At 40.3% G+C, this 19060-nt stretch overlaps 1 protein-coding gene across 1 annotated transcript; it reads left to right on the top strand.

The window, feature by feature from the left end:
- The first annotated feature begins 2383 nt into the window (after window positions 1-2383).
- Window positions 2384-18569, top strand: LOC143283957 (tubulin alpha-1C chain). The gene is made up of 6 exons (XM_076590427.1): window positions 2384-2541; window positions 10358-10580; window positions 12818-13119; window positions 14962-15265; window positions 15889-16112; window positions 16995-18569. The coding sequence occupies exons 1-6, from the start codon at window positions 2539-2541 to the stop codon at window positions 17292-17294; spliced, it is 1356 nt and encodes a 451-aa protein (XP_076446542.1). The 5' UTR covers window positions 2384-2538; the 3' UTR covers window positions 17295-18569.
- Window positions 18570-19060: the final 491 nt, after the last annotated feature.

Below are 19060 nucleotides of genomic sequence, written 5' to 3'. Positions count from 1 at the left end.
GAATGAGACAAAAAATGATATGATAACAAAACAGACATGATCAGCTAGCGTGTCGTTGTTGGCTGCTGCACATTGTCAGCCAGTGCGTCAGTAGCTTTCGTTCGTTCTACAATATGCCTGTAACGTCTGACCTGCCAACCGTTCAGGGGGTGGAGGTGGGGTGGGTGGGCTGGGGTACCAGGTGGGGTGGACCGGGAGGAGGGGGGTGGGGTGGCGAGAGGGGTGTTGAGGAGGTGCGGGAATGAGCGTGTGTCAGGCTATGTCGGTGTGGGTGTGGGTGTATGTGTGTGTGTGTATGTGTGTCAGTCACAGTTTGTGTGTGTGTGTGTGTGTGTGTGTGTGTGTGTGTGTGTGTGTGAATAGAATAGAACAGTATACTTTATTTTCATAAAACCTTAAGGTTTATAACTTGACTTGAGAAACAATAAAATGTAAATATGTTATGAAAAGAAACATTCGTGGACTGGACAAATTTCGCCATCATTGACTCCAGTCTATTCGTCAGTTCAGTAAAATCAGCTCACAAGGCTTAAATTCAGTGGCATTTCAAGTAGACGACAACTGATATCGTCAGTTTAAGAATCTGTTTCTGTAAATACAGTATATCCTATTTCGCACAATCAAGTTGTCTAAGGAGATAAATTTTGTCTTCTAAACTTACACTGTGTAGCACTGACTATGACACTGACTTACACAGTATTTGTTCTTTTAGTGTATCATGCACGCGCGAATAGTGCCAGTTTGTGCACTCTGTGTGTGTGTGTGTGTGTGTGTGTGTGTGTGTGTGTGTGTGCCGGTGTGACAGTGTGTGTGTGTGTGTGTCCGTCAGTGTGTGTGCGCGGCGTGTGAGTCACACACAGCCGCCCGCGGTGTGCCGACGGTGTGTGTGTGTGTGTGTGTGTGTGTGTGTGTGTGTGTGTGTCAGTTCCCATAGTTGAGGTGAATCAGTAGATCATGTACAGATCAACATGGTTCTGCTGGGCAAAAATTATGACTGCTGTTGAAGAATCATTAGTCGCGATTATAAATAATTCCTCAAGTTCAGGGAAACTGACGGACGGGCGCAATAGCCGAGTGGTTAAAGCGTTGGACTGTCAATCTGAGGGTCCCGGGTTCGAATCACGGTGACGGCGCCTGGTGGGTAAAGGGTGGAGATTTTTACGATCTCCAAGGTCAACATATGTGCAGACCTGCTAGTGCCTGAACCCCCTTCGTGTGTATATGCAAGCAGAAGATCAAATACGCACGTGAAAGATCCTGTAATCCATGTCAGCGTTCGGTGGGTTATGGAAACAAGAACATACCCAGCATGCACACCCCCGAAAACGGAGTATGGCTGCCTACATGGCGGGGTAAAAACGGTCATACACGTAAAGGCCCACTCGTGTACATACGAGTGAACGTGGGAGTTGCAGCCCACGAACGCAGAAGAAGAAGAAGAAGGGAAACTGACTCAGTTCAACTGAGTTCTACTTCAGTTACTCAATGCGGTACTAACTGAAGAGGTCGGCTCACTGAGTCAAGTTTACCGAGCTGTGCAAATGGACTGGTGTTTCTTCACCGTGTCCAATGTCTCTTTCACATGGTTGCCCGTGTATGCTGGTCAGTCTCAGCGTGTCACTGATTCGTAGTCAGTTTCACACACTGTCACCCCGCGGGCATCCTGGCTGGTCAGCCGTTGGACCCGGACTTCTCGCTTCACCGCCGGCGTAACCTAAGCATACTACTGCCGGTGCTGCACTGGTAAAACAGACACATCTACATACCTGTATTCACACTTAATACAACCATGTTCACAAACGAAAAGACGGAAACTTTTGCGCGGCATAATCAGTAAGCTATAATCATATCGCACGGGTCCTAAACTGATGGCGCCAGAGCACGTGCAACCCAAAAACTGACGTATGGCGTACCGTCTGACATGCGCGATCACACTTTAAATGGCCGATCGCAAAGTGCATGCAGTGAAATGAATTTTTGTAATGATCAACGGACTCTCTGGCATGCTTTACCTGCTTTCCGTATTCACGTCACAGCCAGCACTAAATATGAGACACATTTCAAATCAACAAAATGAATTATAACAGATTGGTTTGCTATTGATAATGAGATTGAACAATCATACATGATGTCTTCAGCAGTTTTAACTTCAATCATCTACTTTAGGGATTTGGAGGAAGGAGGAATGCAAAAAAAAATTGCTTTAAGTTTGTAGTTCTGTCCTGCGAAAAAACGAACAATCTGATCGATAAAGTTGTCTGGCTTGTGTTGTTGTTTTTTTTTCCGTCTGGTCAACGTGCCATTTGCCGGTGCAGAAAAAAAAAAAAACCTCACGTGACTCATGCAAATGACGAGAAGATAGCTGACCAATCAAGAACGTGCTATGAGTCACATGAGGAATGTGATAAAAGAGGGGAGGCGGAGTTAGTGTGGGCCACAAAACTTTCTCACTGCAGACGCGTCGAGTCAACGTGAGAGCCTTTTCAACTTCATCAGCATCAGATTTCGACAAAGTGACCGGACAGAAATTGCGTCATCATGGTAAGTTGTGTTAGAGTGATTTTTCTTCTCAAGTTTGAAAGGATTTAAAGGGTTTTGTTATTTTCCTCGCAGTTCGGTTTCTTTCGATCCCGCACACACACCTAGGCTGCTCTGTATCCACGTGCACTTGAGGCTGTGGAGCAGACAGACATGTCATTGTTGCTCATTATTCTTTTTCTTCCCTAGTTCTCCAAATTATTGGCATGATTGTGCATTTAATTTTATACTTGCTGAGAATGAGGCTGTCAGAACTGAGGGAAAGATTACAGTTAATACTTTTAGATTTTTTTTGTTTTGTTTGAAAGCGGTGATCAGTGTGTGTGTGTGTGTGTGCGCGCGCGCGCGTACGTGCGTGCGCGCGCGGGGGCGTGAAAAAATTACTTGCAGTTGTTTACGGTTGTGTAGGGAAGAAAGTAAACCGCCCTGAGCTCCCTGTATCATAAAAATTGCCCATTGATAACATTTTGTCTGCAGAGGTAGAGCATCACTGAATGACTCATGGATACATTAGCCTACCATTGGCTTTGTCAAAAAGAGCATATGTTTATATAACATTGAGTTATGGGATATGATTCTATGGCAGTGTAACAAACTGATAATAATTGCAAGCAGAGGAGAAAAAACAAAACAAACAAACAAAAAAAAACCCCCAAAAAACCCCGTCTTTGCTGTAGTGTTAGTTAAAAAAATTAGCATTAACTATTTTTATGTGTTTTTTTCCCCTCCAAAACTGACACTCATCATCCTTTCATATTTTAAACATCGTACACCATGCATTCTCCCCATCACATATGTGTAATTCCACTACACCCGGGGTTTTCCCCACCCATTATACCCACTCCCCATCTCCAGACATCTCCCCACCCCCACCCCCCCAATCTCCCCCCTCCCCCCACTCCCCACCTTCACCAGCTCTGTGGAGGATCCAGTCATCCGACACATTCCATGTTCATCCATACCAGTGGCAAGGAACATTTCATTCATCATCAGCCAAACCCTGTTAGCTCCACTGAAGGTAGTTTTCCTTCTTTCTGTGTGTCAGAGAGTGATGACTGACTGACTGACTGACTGACTGACTTGAAGCCAACAGGGATGATTTTGGTAAAATAATGGTGAAGTCAAGACTGGAGTTGGTGGAGGTACTTCAACTTCTTATCAATTGCTGACTGTGCATTTTTAAACCATGGCTGAAACAGCCACTAGAGTGGATATTAAAAGAAAAAAAAAATTAAAGATGCAAGTTTAAGTTCTACAAACTTGCAATCAGTTTATTGTTATGGATAGTATATAATCTGTCATAGTTTTAGGATGATTTTTAAGGGGTGGGGATACAGGGGGAGGGGGTGTGTGGGAGGGGGGGGAGGGAAGTGCATGACAAAGTACACACATTGTCTGCATCGTTGCATGCATGGCTTATAATATAACATTTCAAACCAGTTTGTTCGGATTGTCAGGCACAATGTGTCATCAACATCAATCATAATCATTCTTCAGTCAGTGCAATCAATTGTTTACAGCTGTCAGGATATGTTCATTGTATTATCCTTATGACTAAACAGGCAGGCATGCACTGTATCACTGACAGGTCCTTCTTGACATGACAGTTCATGCTCATTGATCGATAGATCCCATAGATACTCAGCTGCGTGGACAGTGTTTTGCCAAATCAGTTCTCTTTGGTGACAAATCACTCTCATGGATATGAATGAGCCTCTCAACAGATTTATGGGGGGAAAATGAAGATCTTTCCTTTGTCAATAACTGATACCTGTGTGCATTTGCATGTACTCATATTTTTGATTTAGCCAGTGTTAGAATGACACTGGCTGATATTGTAATAGTAATGTCAGTCAAAATGTTTAGACACAAAGACATGCATGCGCACACAGACACACACACACACAGACACACACACACAGACACACACACACACACACACACACACGCACGCACGCACGCACGCACACACACACACACACACACACACACACACAGAGTGTTTAATTTCTGAAAAAAAACACACACACACACACACACACACACACACACACACACACAGAGTGTTTAATTTCTGATAAAAAATACACACACACACACACACACACACACACAAACAACCACCCTAACCCTGTTAGATATATTCAATAGACTATAAAGCTGTGTGCAAAGTTCAGAATGTTACCATCTGGTGTCACCATCTGTGCACAAACAGTGTGTGTTGTAAAGTGGCCCAGACCAAAGCCAGCAGCAGCAGTAGCAGCAGCAGCAGCAGCAGCAGCCACATCAAAATTGATAGGCTGCAACACAACTGGCCATGAGTCAACACTCACTGGCTGAGAAATGAGTGATGTGGTGGTGGGGAGAGGGTGGGGTCCCTCACAACTTCTGACCAAGCTGTTTGTTTGACTGAACATAAGGAATGGGCCTGTGTGAGAGAGAGAGAGAGAGAAAGAGAGACAGAGAGAGAGAGCATGTGTGTGTGTGTGTGTGTGTGCCAAGCCAGTTTAGCACCGCATGGAAGAACACTACTCCCTTTTGTCCATTAAAAACAACACAGCCCTGAAGATCTTGCTGGCTTGCCTGGAGGTAGGGAGCGAGTGAGTAAAATCAGCAGCCAGTCACTGACTGAGTCAGACACTTGACCTTGGCGTAAGAGGCTGGCTAACAAGGAAGGATGGGTTTTGTGGTCCTGTGAGGGTTGCCAGGAAAGCCTTAAGTGGGTGTGAAATCACCCCGTCTGCATCTGCATGCCTGCATCTCAACAGCTACCTTGTCAACCAACAACATTCCTGCATGTTTTGTTGGCTGTGTTATTGTTTTTGTGTTTGTTGACTGTGGTTGTTGTTTTCTTGACAACAACAACAACAACATCAAAAGAAAAAACAAAAACAAACAAACAAACAAAAAAAAAAAAAAAAAGGAGAAGAAAAAATTCTTATTTTAATTATTTCCTTTACACAAAAAGCATATATGCATGCATGTATGCATGAAACACACACACACACACACACACACACACACACACAATGTGTGCATATATATATATATATATATATATATAAACAGTATTTGAAATATGAGATGCAGCAACAGTCATAGAGGTTTATAGTAAATTCTTAGACTGATTTTGATAAAAAAATATTTTAAAAAACCTGTGAGAGTGTGTGTGTGTGTGTGTGTGTGTGCATGCCCAAATTTTTTGTCCAGCTTCAGGTTTTCAAGCAGTCTCAGAAGAGAACTGATGTGCAACCTGCTTACCCACCACTTTGAGCTGTTTTCTGTTTCAGTGTCTGTCTCTGTTTCCACCAGTGTGGACAGGCAGGCATCAAATTTGTATCCCATTGTGAAATTATTAGTATTTCTTTACGTTTGACACAAAATGTCAAATAACTTTTTATTTACTCCATTGACTCAACTGCCTTTTCTACTTGTAGTTTTGGAAATATTGCACACTACTGTAAGCGGTCTGTCTGGTGACTCATTGACTGTGCATGGACATCATTCCCTGCTAGTTAGAAGAAGAAACAGCATTATAGCAGAGTCCTCAATTTTGAAGGATTTTTTGTTTAATTCTTTTTTTTTTTTTAATGTGTACACAAGAAAAGGAGAAAAAAAAGATCATCTAACCAACAAGAATAATAATGATTAGTATTTATGTAGTACTGAATCTTGTGCAGAGGCAAATGAAAGCGTTTTCACACCAGTCAGTCACTCACAGACATGCATAACTCGAAACTTAAGAAACTGAAGACAAAGAAGAGGCAGGGGAGGGAGGCTGTCTTGGGAAGAGGTGGGTTTTAAGGCCAGACTTGAAAGAAGAAGGAGAAAAAGAAGAAAAAATACAACATATAGCCCCATTATAGGTCACAATGTAATTCATATATCAGGAGGAATATAAATCTTCATTCAGTCATGATCACACTTACAAAGTAGAATCAAGCACTGGTACAGCACCCAATCCCTTTGAATGACTTGGTACAAGTAATGAAAAAAAGGAAAAAGAAAATAAAAAAGGAAGGATCATTTGGCTGTCTTCAAGGTTCCCGAGCTTTGTTGGTCTTTGCCAGGCCGACCATGTTTGTTTTTTTCTCTTCTCAGTTTTTGTTTAGAAAAAAAAAGGTTTAGATACATATAAATATGATTTGCATTTTGGAAATTGAAAATAGAAGACTGCTTAGAATATTCATTCTTTAACATCAGAATGATATAGGTGGAATAAAAAATATTCATAATATGTTGATTCTGTATAATATTTCAGTACCGGTTCAAAGTGTAGTCCTGTAATAATGATACATGCTTTGCCCGGTTTTGCTCAGATTTGTCATATTCTATATAATTATTTAAAAACAACAACAACAACAAAAACCATACAGGTTTGTCAACTTCCTATGCTGGTCATGTTTTCTTTGATGCTCTCACAATAGTTAAAACTTGTGCTGAACACACATATGTGGATCTAAAATTGACTTCAGCTGTCTCTCACATCACATGGTGGTGAACATACTGTAAACAGACCTGTAGATGTCTTTGATACATTTTTTCCTTTACACCATGATCAGTTTTAACCAATGTGCAAGTGGACCAGCCTATAGAACGCTTGCCTCTCCATTCAACAAAGTTTGTCATCACTCATTTTTCCTTTACACCATGATCAGTTTTAACCAATGTGCAAGTGGACCAGCCTATAGAACGCTTGCCTCTCCATTCAACAAAGTTTGTCATCACTCATTTTTCCTTTACACCATGATCAGTTTTAACCAATGTGCAAGTGGACCAGCCTATAGAACGCTTGCCTCTCCATTCAACAAAGTTTGTCATCACTCATTTTTCCTTTACACCATGATCAGTTTTAACCAATGTGCAAGTGGACCAGCCTATAGAACGCTTGCCTCTCCATTCAACAAAGTTTGTCATCACTCATTTTTTCCTTTACACCATGATCAGTTTTAACCAATGTGCAAGTGGACCAGCCTATAGAATGCTTGCCTCTCCATTCAACAAAGTTTGTCATCACTCATTTTTCCTTTACACCATGATCAGTTTTAACCAATGTGCAAGTGGACCAGCCTATAGAACGCTTGCCTCTCCATTCAACAAAGTTTGTCATCACTCATTTTTCCTTTACACCATGATCAGTTTTAACCAATGTGCAAGTGGACCAGCCTATAGAACGCTTGCCTCTCCATTCAATAAAGTTTGTCATCACTCATTTTTCCTTTTGTCTTTTATTCACTGGAGCAGTGATCTTGTGGTAATGTGTCCCGCTAGGAAATGAGTGTGCATGGGTTTCTTCTACTTCTTCTGCTTCTTCATTGTTCAAGGGCTGCAACTCCCACATTCACTTGTATGTACACGAGTGGGCTTTTTAACGTGTATGACCATTTTTTTTTTACCCTGCCATGTAGGCAGCCATACTCCGTTTTCGGGGAAGTGCATGGGTTTGATTCCCACATACAGACCAGGATCTTTACTTCCTTCCTCCACTGGACCTTGAGCGTTGATGTGGGTGCCAGTTGTTTGGAAGAGATGATGAACCAAGGCCCCCCGTGTGCAACAAGCACTTAGCACATGTAAAAGAACCCACTGCAACAAAAGGGTTGTCCCTGCCGAACTTCTGCAGAGAAATCCACTGTGAGAGAGAGAGAAACAAACAACACTTGCAGACAGAGAAAAGAAAATTAAAAAAATCTGGGTGGTGCTGCACTGTGGTGATGTGTTGTCTTCAGGGAGAGCTGCCCAAATTCCACACAGCTGTGAGAAAAACAATACAATACAATACAATGCAGTACAGTACAGTGCAATACAATGCAATGCAATGCAATACAATAATATACAATACAATATGATGCAGTGCAGTACAATACAATACAGTGCAATACAATACAATACAATGCAGTGCAATACAATACAATGCAGTGCAATACAATACAGTGCAGTGCAGTACAATGCAATACAATACAATACAATGCAGTGCAATACAATACAGTGCAGTGCAATACAATGCAGTACAGTGCAATACAGTGCAGTGCAATACAATACAGTGCAGTGCAATACAGTGCAGTGCAATACAATACAGTGCAGTGCAATACAATACAATACAGTGCAATACAGTGCAGTGCAATACAATACAATACAGTGCAGTGCAATACAATGCAATACAATACAATGCAGTGCAATACAATACAATAAAATGCAGTGCAATACAATACAATGCAGTGCAATACAATACAATACAGTGCAATACAATGCAGTGCAATACAATACAATGCAGTGCAATACAATACAATGCAGTGCAATACAATACAATGCAGTGCAATACAATACAATGCAGTGCAATACAATACAATACAATACAGTGCAGTGCAATACAATACAATGCAGTGCAATACAATACAATACAATGCAGTGCAGTACAATACAATACAATGCAGTGCAATACAATACAATACAATACAGTGCAGTGCAATACAATACAATGCAGTGCAGTGCAATACAGTTTCAATACAATTCCACACAGCTGTGAGAACAATACAGTACAATACAATACCAATACAATACAATACAATACAATACAATACAATACGTATTTCTTCTTCGTTCGTGGGCTGCAACTCCCACATTCACTCGTACATACACGAGTGGGCTTTTGCGTATATGACCGTTTTTACCCTGCCATGTAGGCAGCCATACTCCGTTTTCGGGGATGTGCATGCTGGATATGTTGTCGTTTCCATAACCCACCAAACACTGACATGGATAACAGGATCTTAAACGTGTATATTTGGATCTTCTGCGTAAGTATACACATGAAGGGGGTTCAGGCACAAGCAGGTCTTCACATATATGTTGATATGGGAGATCTCCATCCTTAACCCACCAGGCGCCGTAACTGATATTCGAACTCAGGACCCTCAGACTGAAAGTCCAACGCTTTAACCACTCGGTTATTGTGCCCGTCAATACAATGCAATACAATACAATACAATACAATGAAGTGCAATGCAGTGCAATGCAATTACAATGCTACACAATGCAATGCAATGCAGTACAATTACAATGCTACACAATGCAATACAATACAATACAATACAATACAATACAATAGTAGCAGTCAGTTTTTTTTTTCTCCAAAGCATGTGTAAAACCAGTACACTGTCTGTCGACCATGTGTAAGACGATAGAACTTTCAGGAAAATAGGTTCATTCAGCAGTTCCCAGCTCCAAACTGAGCACAACAATGAGCTTTTTAAAATTTTTATTTATGTATATATTTACCAATTTTTTAGTTTTCAAAAAAGGTTGGCAACAGATGACGAAAATGCATGATGCTTTGTCAATAAACTATACAAATTCTTTTATCTGGGCAGTTGCTCATTTGGGGGACAGTTTAGCAGATGTATCCATATTTGACCAATCGCTGTGTATGGCCAGAGATGGAACTTTTGAGATATCACTGGTTGATTAAACCATAAGCAGACGATGGTGTGTTCTTGACACGTCACAGGCCATCACAGTGACACGTGTTTGACTGCTCTCTACAACAGATTTTTGAATTTGGTCTTGTTTCAGCATGAATGCATTTCATATCTTTTTAATCTGGTCTCGTTTTAGTGTGACTGCATCTCACATTTTTTAAAAGCTGGTGTCGTTTCAGTGTGAATGCATCTCACATTTTAAAATCTGATCTTGTTTCAATGTGCATGCATCTCACATTTTTTAATCTGGTCTCATTTCAGCATGAAATACTAACATTTTTGAATCTGGTCTTGTTTCAGCATGAATGCATCTCACATTTTTTAATCTGGTCTTGTTTCAGCGTGAATGCATCTCCGTCCATGTGGGTCAGGCGGGTGTGCAGATGGGCAATGCATGCTGGGAGCTGTACTGCCTGGAGCACGGCATTCAGCCCGATGGTCACATGCCCTCGGACAAAACTGTGGGAGGAGGAGACGATTCCTTCAACACATTCTTCAGTGAGACAGGGGCCGGCAAGCATGTTCCCAGAGCTGTGTTCATTGATTTGGAGCCCACTGTTGTTGGTAAGGGCTTTGTTGGTATGGATTTTTGCAGCTTTTACTGGTGTGTGTGTGTGTGTGTGTGTCCAGCTGTCTAATGAATGATGAAGAAAACAGATGTTGCACATTTTTATATGTATACATTTATTTGCCTACATATTTATGAACAGAGGATGTGTATGTTAGGGATATAATTGTGAGAAAAAAAAGTACAGTATCTTATACAAATATTTTTTGTGCAGTGCACTGTGGTACTGGAAGTTCATGGCTTATTACGAAGAGATATCGAACAGAATCATACACACACAGTCACATGAACATACATAGATGTGTACTCACATACACATGGATGGATGGATGGATGAATAGTTAAGAAACACACACACACACACACACACACACACACACACACACACACACACACACACAGAGTGACTGACCAGCTGAACAATCCATAACAAATACACACACACATGGACAGACAGACAGACAGACAGACAGACACACTGCACAGGCATTTAAGAAGTTAAGAATTCAACAGCTATACAAACAATGAAAATGACATAGTATGTGTTATATAATCCACTGCTAGTACAAAGTACACATGGATGTGCCACACTCACACATTTGTCTTTTGTGTGAATAAAAAACAAAACAAAACAAACACATACAAGCTTACACAGTACATATATATGTACATTATATATATATATATATATATATATATATATATATATGTATGTATGTATATATATATGTACTGTGCAAACTTGTATGTGTACACAAGATACATTGCAACATTGCCAACTGTCTATGGTGATCTATTATTCTGCTTATTTTGAGTTGCTTTAAGATTTTTTAAATATTTATTTTTATCATTTTTTTCAAAGTAGTTTTGATCACAAATAATTTTAAACTGCGCGCTCCAGAAATAGACGCTAACTTACGGTGTAACATCTGGCTTGCCATCCAGCTGCCTTGATCAGCTCTCAGCTGAAGAGTGACAAGAGCTTGAACTCAGTACATGCCATCTGGTTTTTATGTCTTTGCTGTATTATTATGTGTAATTATTTCTGTGACCTCACCTCACATACTTCTGTTAGCCCTCGTGGGACTTTGGTTGCAAACAAGTGCTCTTTAGCCATCCTGGTGCTGTGCCAGTCGCTCCAGCTGTCCCCAGGAGTGGCCTGTCTGCTTCATGTCTGCCTCCTGGTCGCGGCATTAAATGTTTCTTGGACATCAGAATGCTTGTTGATGTTCTCCTTAGTGTTCTTGTAGCAGTGATACATAGTTCTTGGACATCGGAATTCTTGTTGATGTTGTTAGTGTTTTTGTAGCAGTGATACATAGTCTTTTGTAGTAGTGATACATATTTCATGGACATCAAAAGGCTTGAATGCTTGTTGATGTTCTTGTTAGTGTTTTTGAAGCAGTGATACATCGTTCTTGGACATCTAAATGCTTGTTGATGTTCTTGTTAGTGTTTTTGTAGCAGTGATACATAGTTCTTGGACATCTAAATGCTTGTTGATGTTCTTGTTAGTGTTTTTGTAGCAGTGATACATAGTTCTTGGACATCAAAATGCTTGTGGATGTTCTTGTAAGTGTTTTTGTAGTAGTGGTACATAGTTCTTGGACATGAAAATTCTGGTGGTGGTTCTTGTTGGTGTTTTTGTAGCAGTGATTTTTTTTTTTTTTTAACAAGGAAAGTTTGCTAACTCCTTGTTACACCTTCCTCCTGTTTCATCTGGCCATTGGACCAGCATAAGCAGAGTTATCTTTCTGTTAAACTCTTCAACCTTGAGGAGTTCACAGCTTCAGCAGGCTTCCATGGCATACTGATGCAGGAAAAAAACAACAACACAGAAAATATACTGTTTTCTATCCAAATTACATGTAGAGACATGTGCAAATACTGCAGAACTTAGTTCCCTTGCTCTGCGGTTTATGCATATGTATGAATGCAAAAACTGTTTTGATTGGATGGATTTTGATGCCAGAGCAGTGCTCAGGCTCAGGGCTCAATGAGCTGACATTGGTTTGGACAAAAGAGTGAAAGCAAAATAAAAGCCCATTTTCTTCTTCCACAGAACTACAGTATGAAGTTAATAGCTATATTGAACACCATGAAATAGTTCATGGTAATATCTCATATGTCTTGTTGCAAAAGCCCTTTTACTTCTTCTACAGAACTACAGTATGAAAATAGAAAATGAAATAGTTAATGGTGATATTTCATTCCTCCTTGTCGCGTTGTTCAGATGAAGTGAGAACTGGCACCTACAGACAGCTCTTCCACCCAGAACAGTTGGTCACCGGCAAGGAGGATGCAGCCAACAACTATGCTCGCGGTCACTACACGATCGGCAAGGACATTGTGGATCTGGTGCTGGACCGCATCAGAAAGCTGTCGGACCAGTGCGTGGGACTGCAGGGCTTCCTCATCTTCCACTCCTTTGGCGGCGGCACGGGGTCTGGGTTCACCTCCCTCCTCATGGAGCGCCTTTCTGTGGACTACGGCAAGAAATCCAAGCTGGAGTTTTCCATCTACCCTGCTCCTCAGGTCTGACTGTAGTTTCTGTTAGACTTAGAGAGTCTTTTTTGACTCACTTGTGTAAACAAAGTGAGTCTATGTTTTAACCCGGTGTTCGGTTGTCTGTGTGTGTGTGTGTGTGTGTGTGTGTCTGTGTGTCCGTGGTAAACTTTAACATTGAAAATACTTTGTCAGTTGACACCAAATCAGGCATAAAAATAGGAAAAATTCAGTTATTTCCAGTCATCTTGTTTAAAACAATATTGCACCTCTGGGATGGGCACAAAAAAATAATAAATGAAGCCTAATTATATGCAAACTGCGTTTACTGTTATATTTATATTTTTTGTATTCTCAAAACTTGGCACTTTGATCTGATATTCTGAGCAGTCATTATTATCATTTTTTGTTCAAACAGGAACTTCTTTTGCTAAGCATGGAAATTTTATTTATTTTGCAAACGTTTTGGTGCAGATAGTAAAAAAGGGAAATTACTCTGTAATTAATGCTAGGGGACTTCATTTGCTTTAAACTAATCTTTCTCATCTTAAACATTACATTTTGAAATTATACTCAATACATAAAAAGCTTGGATTTTTGTTAAAGTGTATCACAAGTGAGTCTTGAAGGCCTTGCCTCTCTTGTTCTTCTTAGTTTGTTGGCTGCAGGTCCCATGTTCACTCGAATACATGAGTAAGCTTTTATGTGTATGACTGTTTCTTTTATCCCCGCTATGTAGGCAGCCATACTCTGTTTTTCAGGGATGGTGGGGTACATGCTGGGTATGTTCTTTTTTCCATAACCCACCGAATGCTTTACATAGGTTACAGGATCTTTAACATGCGCATTTGATCATCTTCATGCATACACATATGAAGGGGGCTCAGGCAATAGCAGGTCTGCACATCTGTTGACGTATGAGATTGGAAAAATCTCCACCCTTTTACCAACCAGACTGGGATTCGAAGCTGGATTGAAAGTCCGACACTTTAACCGCTTGGCTGTTGTGCCTGTCCTGTTAAGAGTCAGGATGTTCTGTTCTGTGAGGGGGTAGGAGAGAAGAATTAGTGGTGGTGTTTGGTTTTTTTCCTTTGTTAGATGAGATGTAACTGTCAGATTATCTGCGTTGTTTTTGCAGTTTACTCTTTTCCAACAAAAAGAAGATGCAAAGCTGACTTTATTTCAAATCTCAGTCCCAACAGCAGATTTGATTTTACTAATTGATTTCTGGAAGAAAGCTTCCTGATTGGTTATTGCTTTGGAAGGTTTATTTTTATTCAGCTGGTTTCACATGTCTTCAAGCTTTAAATAATGCTCATTTTAGTTTATCAACATAGTGAAGTAGCCCAGTGGTAAGGTGTCTGCCACATAAGGGAGAGAATCAGGTTATGGGATTTTATCCCACACTCGCAAGAATTTTCTCCCATACCACTAAACCTTGAGTGGTGGTCTGGACACTAGTCGTGAGATAATTCAGATGAGATGATAAACCAATTTCCTGTGTACAGCATGCATTCAGCACACATAAGAGAACCCATGGCAACAAAAAGGTTGTCACTGGCAAAATTCTTTAGAAAAAACCACTCTGATATTGAAACAAATACACTTGCACACAGAAAAAAAAGGAAAATATGGTTGGTGCTGTACTGTGGCAGAGAAATCTGTTGTGACAAAAAAAACAAAACAATATAATAACAATAATGCAGGAAAATTTTCAAGGATCACTGACCATTTGATGGTGTTTGATTGTGCCAGAAAATATGAGGCTTTTTTTGTTTTGATGTTGATTTAGATGAGTGATTATTCTTATAAAAACTGATCATGTACTTTAGTAGCAGGAAAATAAACTAACAAAAATCCTCTTCCTCCCAGGTGTCCACAGCAGTTGTTGAGCCTTACAACTCCATCCTGACCACCCACACCACCTTGGAGCACTCGGACTGTGCCTTCATGGTGGACAACGAGGCCATCTACGACATCTGCCGTCGTAATCTGGATATTGAGCGCCCCTCCTACACCAACCTGAACCGCCTGATTGGTCAGATCGTGTCCTCCATCACAGCCTCTCTGCGGTTTGACGGCGCCCTCAATGTGGATCTGACAGAGTTCCAGACCAACCTGGTGCCTTACCCCCGCATACACTTCCCTCTGGCCACCTACGCTCCGGTCATCTCAGGTGGGAATCCCCTCCCCCCTGAACCTTGAGAAAATAATGAAACATTCATGGTAGTTGCTTTATGGACAGATTTGCTTGTTATTCTCTTGATATCTCAGGTAAGAATGCACATTGAAGTTTTAGGGAAATAAAATATGCTCACTAAGTTATGTTGTTTGATAGCAAACTCACCTGTGTTTTGTTCTTGAAAGGTTATGTCTTGAATGGTTTAAAAAAAAAAAAAAATTATATTCCCGTCCATATCAACTTGCTGTAATTTTTTGTTAATAATTCAGTCAAAGTATTAAAATTTTTTTAATTTTTAATCTATTTTGTGGATATTGGCCCATTCTTGATATAAGCATGCACAACAAATCAAACATTTAATTTCAGTGGCATTTAGTGTCTTTGGCAAGAACTTTTAAGAAATGAATATGCAGTATTGCAAAATATGTACTTTACAAAGGTTCATGATTTCCACAATTATGGAAATGCTTTTATGCAATGCACACATATATGTACGTTCATCCACACACACACACACAGGCACACACACAGGCAATCTGTTACAAAATTTGGTGATAAGAAATACCAAAGATATTGTATTATATAAACTGAACTCGTCATATTCTCAACTGTTCCAGCTGAGAAAGCTTACCACGAGCAGCTGACAGTGTCAGAGATTACCAACGCCTGCTTTGAGCCGGCCAACCAGCTGGTGAAGTGTGACCCCCGTCACGGCAAGTACATGGCCTGCTGCATGCTGTACCGGGGGGACGTGGTGCCCAAGGACGTCAATGCTGCCATCGCCAACATCAAGACCAAGCGAACCATCCAGTTTGTGGACTGGTGCCCTACTGGTTTCAAGGTGTGTGAAGATTTCTGTTTGTTGTGGTTGCGTGTAGTGTGTGTTTGGGGAGTTGTAGTGGTAGTATGTGTGTGTGTGTGTGTGCGTCAAAGAATAAACCTCAAGAGTTATTACATTTTATCAGTTAAAAAAAAAAAAAAAAAATCAACTGTGTAATTATTTTAGATTTTATATTAAAGCACCTAAATATGAATAAAAACTTTTCATATACAGTGCATGCCATGTGCATGAGCATACATGAACAGATACCAGTAGCATTTTTCCCTTTTATTTGCCTCTACAGTGTGTATGTTGAGGAAGGTTTGGGTTTTGTGGAGCACATTTTGAAGCAGTACTTGCAGTGGTCTCAAGTGTTATGCATATTGACATACTGGTAACTTTCCTTCTGTAAATTATGCATCATTGTGTGTTTCAAGTGTTATGAATATTGTCATATTGGTAACTTTCCTTCTGTAAATTATGCATCATTATGTGTTTCAGGTGTTACAAATATTGTCGTTGTGGTAACTTTCCTTCTGTAAATTATGTATCATTATGTGTTTCAAGTGTCATTATGTGTTTCAAGTGTTATGAATATTGTCGTGGTAACTTTCCTTCTGTAAATTATGTATCATTATGTGTTTCAAATGTTACGAAATATTGTCATCATGGTAACTTTCCTTCTGTAAATTATGCATCATTATGCGTTTCAAGTGTTATGAATATTGTCATTGTGGTAACTTTCCTTCTGTAAATTACGTTTCATTATGTGTTTCAAGCATTACGAATAGTCATTGTTGTAACTTTCCTTCTGTAAATTACGTTTCATTGTGCGTTTCAAGCGTTACAAATATTGTCGTTGTGGTAACTTTCCTCCTGTAAATCATGCATCATTACATGCAGGTGGGCATCAACTACCAGCCCCCCACAGTGGTGCCTGGCGGTGACCTGGCCAAGGTGCAGCGTGCCGTGTGCATGCTGAGCAACACCACGGCCATCGCTGAGGCCTGGGCCCGGCTGGACCACAAGTTTGACCTGATGTACGCCAAGCGTGCCTTCGTGCACTGGTACGTTGGTGAGGGCATGGAGGAAGGAGAGTTCTCTGAGGCCCGTGAGGATCTGGCTGCCCTGGAGAAGGACTACGAGGAGGTGGGGGTGGATTCTGCAGATGGGGAGGAGGAGGGAGGAGAAGAAGAATATTAACATTGTTCGTGATGAGTATTTAACATGTCAGGCTGTATGCTGATGTTGGGTTTTGGAGGTGCGGTGTGGGGGTGGTGAATGCATTATTCTGTTCCATGCAGACAATCACTTGTCAGAATATTAACATTATTTTTGTGACGAGTATTAACAGGTCAGCAATATGCCGATGTTGGGCGGGTGAGTGCATTATTCTGTTCCATGCAATCACTTAACAGAATATTTACATTATTTTTGTGACGAGTATTAACACGTCAGTGACATGCAGTTGTTAGGGGTGTGTACAATTCTGTTCCATGCAGACAAATCACATAACAGAATATTAAAATGTTGGTAAATGTGACCCGAGTCAAGGTGGCAGTATGGTTAAGACACTCAGCTGCCAATATAGAGTCCATGAGGGTTTGTGTTCGAATCCCTCTCTCGCCCTTTTTCCAAGTTTGACTGTAAAATCAAACTGAGCGTCGAGTCTTTTGGATGAGATGATAAACTGAGGTCCCCTGTGCAGGACGCCCTTGGCGTACTGAAAAAGAACCTATGGCAATGAGAGTGTTGTCCCCTGAAAAAAATTCTGTAGAAGAAATCCAATCTGATAAGTACACAAATATTTATGTATGCACTGGATTATGCTGCTGGTCAGGCATCTGCCTAGCAGATGTGGTGTAGCAAATAATGGATTTGTTTGAATGCAGTGACACCTCCTTGAGAAACTGAAGCTAACATGTTGGTGACATGCTGATGTTAAGGAGTAGTACATCTCTCTGTCGTTCCTCACATGCAGTCAAGTCTGTTTGCAATCATGAACAGTATGAGAAAAATGAATATTCCTTCTGATGAGCAGTAGCTTTCTTTTCTTTTTTTTGCACTTTTTTATATTTCAGGTCCTTTTTTCTAATTTATTTTATTTGCTAGTGAATTCAAGAGTAAACTTTTGTTTTATTTTGTTATATGTAAAAGCATTATCGCAATAAAAAAAAAATTACTGGTGCTTATTTTCCTTTGCAAAAGGAAAAGGTTTTTTTCCTATCACCATCCCTTCTTCCACACTTTTGTGTTTGCATTTTGTCTTTCATTTTGTCCTGTGCAGTTGGCTGGGCCATAAACAATGATTATGACGATGAAGAAATTGCTCATCTAATCTTGAAAAGATGCTGCTCATTTGCACATAACCAGGACAATCTGATATCATTTTAAACAGCAGATTATTTTTTGGAGATTGTACGTGTCTGTCACATTTTCCGAACACAACTGTGCAATAAAATGAATATTCTCAATGATGGTGATTGTGTTTGTCGTAGAGACATGTTTTTGCGTTATGTTCCAAAAACAACTTGCATGTTATAACACACTTTGCCACTCAGACCAAATTTACATACACTTTTTAAAAAAAACTGTTTGCAGATATCATTCAAGTACAATAGTTTGAAAATTCTATGTATATATATTTTTAATATCAGAGCAAACTAATTTTTCCCTTGAAGGAAAACAGTTTTCATGAAAGACTGCCCTGTCAGTTGTGAAGGCTATTCAACAGGGTGTCCCAGAAGTCTGGAATCATAATGATTTCCTTCATTTTCATTTTCTTTTCAAGGTGGGGAAAATGTCTCTGATTACGGATGAACATATCAAAGTCCTAAGGGAAAGGCCGTATCGACTGGATCCATAAAATATAAAAAATAAAGGTGATCAATCTGAAGATTTCCTATCAAAACGTAATCAATAAGTGTTCATTCTCACTATTTCCAGACATTTGGGACATTCTGTAGATG

This window comes from Babylonia areolata, chromosome 7, assembly GCF_041734735.1.
Source record: "Babylonia areolata isolate BAREFJ2019XMU chromosome 7, ASM4173473v1, whole genome shotgun sequence".
Lineage (NCBI taxonomy): Eukaryota > Metazoa > Mollusca > Gastropoda > Neogastropoda > Buccinidae > Babylonia > Babylonia areolata.
The sequence above is the reverse complement of the archived record's forward strand: the minus strand, read 5'-3'. Positions and strand labels throughout refer to the sequence as shown.